Source organism: Platalea leucorodia (assembly GCF_965183815.1).
Source record: "Platalea leucorodia genome assembly, chromosome: 5".
In the NCBI taxonomy this organism is placed as follows: domain Eukaryota; kingdom Metazoa; phylum Chordata; class Aves; order Pelecaniformes; family Threskiornithidae; genus Platalea; species Platalea leucorodia.
This window is the reverse complement of record NC_138827.1, coordinates 20,606,078-20,616,524: the sequence shown is the minus strand read 5'-3', so window position 1 is coordinate 20,616,524 and position 10,447 is coordinate 20,606,078. Positions and strand designations below refer to the sequence as shown.

Here is a 10,447-nt window from a genome sequence, read left to right as displayed (position 1 = left end):
CGCGTGGGGAGGTTTGGCCCTCGCGGGCTCCCGTCAGGCTCGCCCGGCGGCCGCCGTAGGTGTGGCGCCGGGGTCGCCGTTGCGGCGCGGGGGCCGGGGCCGCCGCCCCCTCATGGCGGCTTTCCGGCAGCAGAAGGCGCAGCGCCTGGCGCGGGCGGACGCCAGCAGGAAGGGCGCCCTGGACGAGCGCGCCGCCCCCGTGGTGCAGCTCCTCAACGGGAGAGCCCAGTTCTGCACCACCAGCTCCTGCTCGGGCCGCCTCGTCCTGGCGCAGGGCAGCGCCGCGGTGAGTCCCGCCGCTGGCACGGGGCCGGGGCGCCTGGAGGTCCCGCTGCTCCCGTCGCGGCGGCAGAGCTCAGGAGGACCCCGGCGCTCGGGGCTCTTCGAGCTGGCCGGGCCCAGGCGGGGCGGCGGGGGCGGCTCCGGCGGTGCCTCTCCCCGGCTGCGGGGACGCCGCGCTCCCGCCGCCCTCTTCAGCACCCGGTCAGGGCCGCAGGTTGTGTCCGCTAACGGCCGCTGCGCTGAGGCGAGGGAAGCCGGCGGCTCGCCTCCTCTCGATGCGGCGCAGACCCTCGATGCCGCGCCGGGCTCGCCTCGGCACCGGGCGGGGAGGCCGCTCGCCGGCGGCGGGCTTGGCGCCGGCGGCCCGGCAGCGGGAGCGGGCTGGGCTGGGCAGGCGGTTTGCGAGCCCCAGAAGCAAATCCGTTTGACGTGGAGGGCTGTGGTGTGTGGTGCGGTAGAAGGGTGCTGGTGCTGGAAGCAGCATTCAGTGGTTCGCCGTCTCTACTCCAGTTTTTCATATCAGTTGCTGGGACATAAGTCTTTCTCATGCTAGGCAGACCTCAATCTTATAGCTTTATCTGACTGAGCATACATATAAGCATGCATAAGTCAGTTTTAAACTACTTTTATGTAAATATATTTTCGTATGTTAAGAAAACATGCTTTTTTAAAACTGACATTATTTATGCCAAAGGGCCATTTTTTTATACAAGCACAAGATCAACGATCACCTGTCTGTAGTGCTAGTTTAATCGTTTCTCTTCATTACTAGGATATAAACAGCTATGAGATCCAGAAGAAAAACTGCACGTGGCTCATGGTAACACATGAAACGTGTAACAAAGACGATGTGGTAAGAGGACAATATGATACAACTTTTATATTTATTTAATGTAATGTTCCTAATGTCATTGAAAACACATCATGTAAAATAGAAAGAAATTTTTAGGTTTTTTTAATTCCTTTTACTGAGATGAATTGACACTCTAATTGAAAAATAAAGTTTTCTATAGGTGTTCTGCATAATAATGCTTAATACCAAATTCTCTGCGTGGTTGTAAATGCAGCTAATATGAAACTTGAATAATTTCTTACTGTCTGCAGTAACATAATCTCCACATCATAATAGCTCAACAGGAAGCCAGTAATTACTATTGCTTCTGTAGCAGAAGACTGATTTCTGAAAATCTAAGATACAGTGAGTCTTACTTTTTCCAAGCCCTTTCCTTATTCAGAACAAGTGGAACTAATGCTTTTCTAAGCAAGTGTTTTTCCTTTCCTGAAAGATTACTGTTAGTATAACAATGTATTTTTCATTTTTGCAGCTTTTTGTCTGCTCTTTGTTTTCCGTTCTTGTTGGATTGCCAGCAAGGTATCGACTGGAGACTAGATTTGATTTAAAAGCCTTCCTATCCAAAAGTAAAATAAGCTTAATTTCTGTAGAATACTTGCTGGTCTTTGGACAGTGATGACCTAGTCATTAGTAGACTACGCTGGGCTAAATGAAAACAGTATATTCCTTGTTAATACCAAAGTAACAATTGCTGTATGAAGCTAGGCATTTGTCTAGTAAAAGTTCTGTGTCGGGCAGCATCTGAGCTGATGCTTACTCAAGCAGCAGCATTCCTGCAGGACACAGATGCAGGATAATGCGGCTTTTGTCCCGTTCTCCAACAGCTAGAGCCTGACATACACATTAATGCAGTAATTGTAATACCTCTTTCAGAATGGGTTGGTTGTGATTAACAAATACGGCGTTGGCCTCACTAACTGTGTGGCCATTCTCGCTTTGTTGTTTTGGTCAGTAATTCCAGAAGCAACCAAAATGAATTCCTTTGTTTCCATTAAAAGTAGACATGTTCAGGTACGCATGCCAGTGAGCATGTTCATTTTGTATGTAATAATAGTTAAAACTGTCTTGAGTTAAAAAAACTGTCTTGAATTTAAAACTGTCTTGAGCCCAGCTGGCTGTGCTAGCAGCCTTTCATTTACAGACACCTGAAACTAGTTTAACAGTGCATCTCTTATACTGCATTTTAATTTAGTATCTTAAAATCCCATGAAATTTTAAAAAAATATGTATAGTGGGTTTTTTTTTAGTATGCTTTCAAAATAGTCTGCTCTCTGTATACATCTCTTTGGTTTGTCTGTCCCAAAAAAGAAGCGGTTACAAGGTCAAAATTCTCTCACTGAATTCATAGCCCACTTTACCATATGCATACATTTTTACACATGCACAAAAAAAATCTCCAAAATATTTGTCTTCACTACTCTTCATTCTAGCAAAGCAGAGCTTGCTGAAATTTCCATCAGCAAATTTCAGGCTGAGTAGGACACAGTAGATTGTTGCTGACTCTTATGAGAGGAAATACTCTGATTTTTCCTGTTCCCTTTAACAGGTAGATGGGATTTTTTTTTTTTAATGCATGAATTGCAAGTGTAAGAAAAATGTCTCTGATTAATTTTTAAACTATTATACTCGAATGTATGATAAAGCTTTGCTAGTGCAGTATTTAGGAAATGAGAAGGGAAGTCAGGATCTTGTATGCTGTGTGTTGTGTTTTTTGGCTGTCAGATCATTTGACCTCACTGTGTATATTAACCTCAACAATATGAACATAGGATATTTGTCTTGTAATTTATTTTTATCCCTTTATCCTCCCAATGCTTAGAGAAAAAGCATCATGTATTATGAAGTACCTCTTTGCAAGGTTATTGATATGACACACATATAATCTCGTAATTACACAATACTGTAAAACTGAAATGGCTTACTGTTTTCCTTGACGCAGTATTGGTGTGAATCTTGACCACCTTCAGCTTCGGATTTTTGGATGTATGTACACCAGAATTTGGCCAGCTGCCATTTAATACTTTAAGACGTGCGCGTGCAGAGCATTCGCTTCTACCAGGATCCATGCACGTGTAGTTTTGTCTACGTCTGTATGGACAGACCTGTAAGGTATGCCGTCAGCTGCTGGTTTTGCATATTGCTGACAAGCCTTCCAAATGTCTAGCTGGAGTGTCGGTATCTCACAAGCGAGGTGAGACATCTCCCTTTCTCCTGAGCAGGTTTTGCCGAATGCAGCAGGCTGTGCACTGCCCTCGTCAGACTGTAACTTACACCCAAGCCAGTAACGTGACTGCAGCTGTGCAGCGCTGCAGCGAAAACATTTGCTGTAGTACCAACATACGCTCTTTCTAGAACAAGGGCTGCATTCTGCGTTACTGTAAACGTGCTGTCGTGGTCAGTCGTTAAATGCAGTCAGTTGTTTTCTGCTTTGTATCACTTTAGCGATTGTTCCTGTGTTCAGAATAGAGGGATTTTCATTTGTGGGAGCTTTTTTGCATATCACCAACAGGTACTTTCTGTCATTTCATGACAGCAATTAGACTTTGACTCTTTAGAGATGAGGGGCCTAATCCTGTTCCCGTTGGGTGTTTTCCCATCAGCTTCACTGCAAGCAAATCAGGGCCTCAGACTTCATAGACTTAATAGAAAATTACTTTCAGTATTTCCCTATTAAATGGAGTTTGCAGGAAATTAATGGTTTAGATGCAGTAAAATAATAAAAAACCTTTACTGAAAATATTTTGTTCCATTAATAAACTTTTTGAGGAAACGAGTATTGTAAGAGAGCTTTGGGGCAGTACTAACGTGCTTAGATGATTTCAGTCAGTATGACTTTCTTAACTAGTTGTATTCTCACTGAAAAGCTACCTCTAGAGTATCTGCTAAATTACTTAGTCTTTTCAGAGAAACAGAAACCCTTAAAAACACCCTCACCAATATCACGCTCGCTGATCGCGGCTAATAATGTGTTCTCTGTTAGACAGACTTGTCTTGGAGACAAGTCTGTCTAACTTGGTTTCCAACCACAATGGATGCCGATCATTTTGCTGAAGCAGGACACTGTATTGCTCAGATGGCTAGAACAGAGCTCTCAAACATGGGAAAGCCTCTGAAAAGGGGTCACGGAAACGCGCCTGAAAAGGGAACGCACGCGTCCATGGCAGGTCCCAGCCTGTGTTACGCACCGTGAATGCCGACTGCTGCATGTATTTGCATACCTGCTGAAATCAGCACAGCCCAAGCAGACACTACACAGTGCGGGGGCCTCCGGAGTATACACAGCCAGCCTTGTGCTGTGCCGCGGAGAGAAACCACACGAACTCTGCAGAGCACAGCTTTGGATAAGGAAGCTGTTTGAGCATGCTAGCATGCTCTCAGGCAGGGTGAATTCACCTCAGTGGAGCACTGTGTCAACACAACTCATTTCCAGGCCCAAGCAAATGCTAAATAAGTTAGCTTAGGTATTTCTGTACAACACTGCATTATGCAATGTTGATTGTTTCTGTTTCTCATCAGCTTTAGCACAGCTGTGGTTACTCGGGCATTTTTTAAAATCTGGCACACAAATTACAAACTTAGCCATTCAGAAAGACCTGTTTTCAACTTAAAATAAGAACATTTATGGAGGAGATGCTGCATGAATACATTTAAATACTTTTGAATGTTTAAAGGAAAGGAGAGAGTGTTACTTCAGCAGTTTTCTTTTATGCCATCATGTCTTAAAAAACATATGAATTTGATTATTTCCTGAAGATTTTATGGAATATTTTCATTTTACAAGAAAGATGAGAAGGGCTAGACAAAACAACAAAGTTTGGGAAAACAGCTGAAATTTCTCAAGTTAACATAGCAATTTTTTTAGTACTACGAATTAAGCAAGTTAAGGCAAACAAGAAGGGGGGGTAAATAGTGCTTATAATAATCATACAATGAAATAAATAATAAAACTGCCTCAAAGTGACCTTTCTGAATGGAAGAAAGTAATATCAGCCCTTAAGATTTCTCTGCATAAAGATAACAAAGAAAAGTAGAGAAATTGTAATAGTAAGCCATGCAGAATGTCGTATAGCTTTCTCCACACTCACAAATCCAGGAAAAATTGCCACTAACATCTCAATCTTATAGCAGAACTCAGAGATCTGAAGGTAATTTCTTGAATTTTATAATTATGAAGTTACTTCTTTTTTTTTTTTCTTGTCTTGTGGGTGTATGCCTCTAATTTCAACCTCTGAATTTTTTATCTTTATACCTGTTATACAGTAGGCTATGCATTATTATTCAAACTAGGATTAAAATGTGATCAAGTATGTTAGGCCATCAATTTAATCTGCTGAACCCCAGAAAGTTTTCTGAAGTTGAGGAATGTACTTTAGAAACTGTCTTTGATTTTAAAGAACAGTTTCAAAAAAAAAAAAAAAAAACCACTAAACCAACTTGCTCAGGTTTCATCTGATTGCAGTAAAACAGTCCTCTTCCCATGCTGTACTGACTGTATTGATTCGTTTGAATGTACAAAGAAATAAACAGGGAAGCATACTTTTTCAAGTTTTTGAAGTCTATCTTGCAATGAATTTCTATCAGACTTAGTCAGCTGAGCAAACAGAATCATGGAAATCCATGGAATTTCTATGTATTATGAGCAATGAAAAATCAAAAGCAGCTGAACAAACCTGATTGCTTGGAACTCATTTGCTGCATTTTTAATGCTTATTTCACACACTGACTAGCTATTATTTTCTTTTTTTTTTTTTGTAGTAACAGTACACACTTACAGTATTAATATAAATATGTTGGTGTATTTTCCAGATGACAGCACTAGAGAGAGCCACTGGTGACGTTGTGCTCAAGTTTGAACCATTTGTTCTTCACGTGCTATGTCAAGAGCTGCAAGATGCACAGCTTCTGGTAAAATTACATCAAGTAACAATGTTACATTGTTGTTCTGTTATATTCCTTGCTGTAAAAGTAAAAGTATTGGCTCCTGAGTAAGCTTTAGTACTTACGAATAGTCCCAGATGTGCTGTATGTTTAATAAGTAGAGTAGTAAAAGTACGCTGATGAAGAAAACACAGCTTTAAACTTAGTAAAGATTTTGCTTTATTTTTTAGAAAACAAAATTACTCAACTACAATTCAGTGTTGGAGCTGAAGCAGGTTGCCTGGTAAAAAATTTTTCCCCGTGAGCCTGGGTTACTTTCACTGACTGAAAGTGATGTTTTTTTTAGATGTCATTTTGCTACCGGCCTGGCCATTTGGCTCCAGCGTTTCAACTAATTGAGTAGTACCTTTGCCTTCTGCTTTTCCAGAATGAATCCGGAGAGTAATGCATGATGGGTTTGTTCCTTCATGAATGTAGAACAGCTTCTTTTATAGTACTACTGCACTTCCAGCTATAAGTGTTGCACGACTGCCTATATGGTTATTAGCTCTTCAAGATAAAATAGTACAGTTCCCAGAGAGATGTTAATGTCCCATCTGCACTAAGGGATTAAGATTAGACAATCAAGATTGACTGTGGTTCTTTGAAAACCACCCACAATTTTTGATATTACATGGGTTTGATCTTAAAAATATTTTAGTGTAACTATTATTGCATTAATTTGGGAGATCGTTTTGAATAAGTTTTTTTGCAGAACTGAGATTATAAACTGCGTCGCAACCTATCCATAATTATTTCTGGCTGTGAGAGTGTGTAAGACCTGTTTAAGGCATTTATTTGTTCTGCAGCATTCAGTGGCTATCGAGTCTGGGTTCAGAAACTCTGGTATTACGGTTGGCAGAGGAGGAAAAATTATGATGGTAAGGACTTTTCTACTTACCTGTAAGGAATGTAACAAAATCATATCGTTACTGTTAGCCTTGATTTTTTATGAGCCAAGAGCTGAATTGTAATGCGATTGACAGCTGAAGAAGAAATATTTTTCTGCTTTAGTTGGCAGCAAACTAACCAATTGTGTGGATAAGTGTTTTTTGGTTTTTTTTTTCCCTGTAATGAACTCCCCATATTATTTAAATAACCTTCATAAAATAAAAAAAACTTTATTCTAGATAAATCCTTCTCTGTGTGTTCTTAGGCTGTCCGGAGTACCCATGGCTTAGAAGTTCCATTGAGCCACAAGGGGAAATTGATGGTCTCCGAAGAATATATTGAATTTCTGATACATGTAGCTAATCAGAAAATGGAAGAAAACACAAGGAGGATTGACAGGTTTGTAAGAGTACACCAATTCTATTCATGACTCCTAAATCCAAAAGTGAGAGAGGTTATGTAAAAAAAAAAAAAAAATCAAAACCAGACAGACCTGCCAAAATCTAAAATACAATTTGAATTAATTTTTTGAGCTCTGAAGACTATAAACTGTTTAAGCGAAAACCTATAAACAACATGAGTTTGCAGACTTTGTTACTGAGTAGGGTTTAAGTTTCTTTTTCTAATGATAACAGCATTTGTTATTCTAACACAGTAACCATTTCAGAAGTATTCACATTGCAGTGCACACTTGAATCCACTAAATGCTTTGTATAGTTTCCAAAATTGATGACTTATGAAAGCAGTGGAAGGTTACACACAATTTGGGTCTTTACACTTGTCTCCCGCTGAGGAACAGAATAGGCAGAAGAGCCAAAGAGCAGGAGGATCAAAAGGACGCTGGAGAGACACCTACCTTTTTATATGTCCATTGAAAATCTCTGTATTTGTTACAGTTAAAAGTAATTGCTAATAGTAGCAGTCCATCTGATCCTTAATGCTATCATTCATCAGACGTTTAACCTGATACCATTTTATAGTTTCTGTAAGATTAACAGGGTCTTGTACATGAGCACATCCCCTAATTGACTTCTAACATACAAGCATTACAAAGAGAAGTGGCATGGCATACACAAGGACGTGTGCTGATATTTCTGATTTTTCTTCCAGTATTGGCTAGAACATTTCAATGTTAGGAATGATTTTCTTCTCTTAGCATGTTTTGATTATATTACAAAAACATCAGTTTCTAAGAGTAGTTTTGCAGATCCTGAGCAAACCTACAAAAATAACAACTACACAATTGTTTCTTTCTAGATTCTACAAATGCTTAGAGGTAGCTTTGAAAACTGCCATCAGTGCAAACAGTTCGCCTTCTGAGGAGATGGAGAAGAATCGCTCTGTGTACATTCACAGAAGAAAGAGAAAGACCATTCAAGAACAAGATGTACACACCTCTCCAAAGGATCACAGTGAAGAAGTGGAGCCTGAGGATGATGCAGAAAGCAATCTTGATATTTTTGCTGATATCATGATATAGACTAAGGCATTTGAAAGCAAATGGCAAACTGAATAATAATTGTAATGCTCTTTGTAAGAGATATAAATACTGCTCTGTTCTAAGTAGTAACACTCTCATGGACATTTACCAGAAAAAAAGGTAATTAAACAGAATTGTGAACAGGTTTAATGCCACAGAAGCACAGGGAACAAAACCTTAGAATGCTTTGGTTTTTTTCTTAACAGCACTGTTGAATTAACAATCTTTTACTCTGTCAGTTATCACAGGAATAACTGGTTTGCTACAGCTTTGGCCATGTTCTCTATGGAAGCATTTCACTTCCAAATGCTGGATTTAGGCCTTCTGATTTTTGCAGAGAAACTCTCAAAACTGGGTTGTTATCCTTGAAGGTTTTTAATCCCTATAGGACCTCTGCAAAACAGTGTGCACCAATATAGATGGCCCTTTCAAAACAACACGAAGCCATGTATTAGTCAGCTGAAGAACAGTACCTGGTGCGGAGGTTAGAATAGGAGAGTAGAAGTTACGTACTGCTCTATGCTGGCTTCAGCCGAGTGCATCCAGGATCCTTCCTGGCTGTTGCACTGGGCAGCACAGTTGATGGGGGTGTCCTGCACTTCACTGTGTTTCAGGCTCCATCCCCACTGTGTTCATGTGTTCTGCTTCCCTTGGCCACCTGCCATTAAGTGTTATTTTTCTTTGCATCTTTTAGCCAACTCTGGATGCTGATAGTTCATTAGCTCACTTACTAACTTACATACCATTCTGTGTGGCCAGCACCCAGCTTCGGTTCTAGCTCTTGGGCAGAAAGTCAACCAAAGTGTACAGTAATGGGCTTTCTTACCAGGCTGTGAACCACTGAGATGCAATAAATGTTAAATATAAAACAGTGCAATAATTTGTGCATTCCTGTATTGTACCACTGGAAAAGTCACTCCATACTCAGTATATTTTTCAGAAGAATGATGAATTTGTAAACCTTAGCAACAATGAATTCTGAGTCCTTCCTTTTATGACTGAGTGATCGCTAGCACTGCTAAACACGACCCTGACTGAAGGAAATGGTTTATTTGGTACAGTAACTCCCAGTTTGTATAGGTCATTGTTTCCATTACATAAGCCTATGTCTTGGGGACATTTTAATTCCACTGTAAAAACTTGACATACTAGGTGGCAGCCAAAGGGAAAAGTAATTGGGGGCTTTAAATAGATGCTGAAAGACCTGTTAGGCTGTGTTTCCAATAGCAGGCATGCCAAAACAAATAAACTTGAGCCTTTTGTGTTACTTGTTTGTATTACTAACTTACAGCTTGAACAATTTGGTGTGCTTGCTTTCATCCTGTTTCTGGTGGCTTGAAAGATCTCAGCACCTGGTTGGGGCACGGGAAAGTGAGAGGCCAACATGTTTCTGTCCTTGCAAGACTGCAGTCGTGTCAAGTGAAAGGCCAGGTGGTCGATGCTGTCCTTGGCTGTTGGCTGCGAGCACAAATTGAGCAAACAGCAGAAAGAAGGTTCAACTATTTTCCTCCTTTGTGGAGGGGGCAAGGCACTGGTGACAAATTTTGAAGATTAAAGAACATCAGCTTGTGAGATGACCAAGTACATAAGACGTTGAAATACCACAAGAAACCTTTGAAAATAATACACTGTAAACGCTGTTCTCAAACCTCGTGTATTTGGGTGGACTAATCCTTGTTTAATTCTAACTGAACCCAGGGAGGGGGGATCATTTCTGATGCTGAAAAGCTGCTTGCTGGGAGGCGTACAGCAAGCGCCCATGTGGCATGGACACAGGGCCACCGCCGTGGGACGTGGGTGAGCAAAGGTGGACTCCCACAGCTCACGCAGCAGCAGGCAGGCAGGTGGGAGCAGCCGAGGGTCCCTGCAGCAAGCCAAAGTGACAGCAGCTCCTCAGGGTGTGGGGACATGGCTTCTGCTGCACACCTTATCACAGGAGCACCAGGGCAGGCGGCGGGGGGGGCTTGCTTCAGGCCTTCACAATCACAAGTTTTTGTAGACCTTCCTTTCCATTCTGCAGCACA

General features: G+C 41.3%; 1 protein-coding gene across 1 annotated transcript; it reads left to right on the top strand.

The window, feature by feature from the left end:
• Window positions 1–111: 111 nt before the first annotated feature.
• TYW3 (tRNA-yW synthesizing protein 3 homolog) lies at window positions 112–9,672 on the top strand. Its single transcript, XM_082312578.1, has 6 exons — window positions 112–286; window positions 1,055–1,135; window positions 5,942–6,040; window positions 6,862–6,933; window positions 7,209–7,342; window positions 8,201–9,672. The coding sequence occupies exons 1-6, from the start codon at window positions 113–115 to the stop codon at window positions 8,421–8,423; spliced, it is 783 nt and encodes a 260-aa protein (XP_082168704.1). The 5' UTR covers window position 112; the 3' UTR covers window positions 8,424–9,672.
• The last annotated feature ends 775 nt before the right edge of the window (window positions 9,673–10,447 follow it).

Coding starts and splice junctions, on each gene's coding strand:
- TYW3 (XM_082312578.1), top strand. CDS start 113: ATGGCGGCTTTCCGGCAGCAGAAGGCGCAGCGCCTGGCGCGGGCGGAC. Junction 1,136..5,941: donor CGTGTAACAAAGACGATGTG/GTAAGAGGACAA, acceptor TGTATTTTCCAG/ATGACAGCACTAGAGAGAGC. Junction 6,934..7,208: donor GAGGAGGAAAAATTATGATG/GTAAGGACTTTT, acceptor GTGTGTTCTTAG/GCTGTCCGGAGTACCCATGG.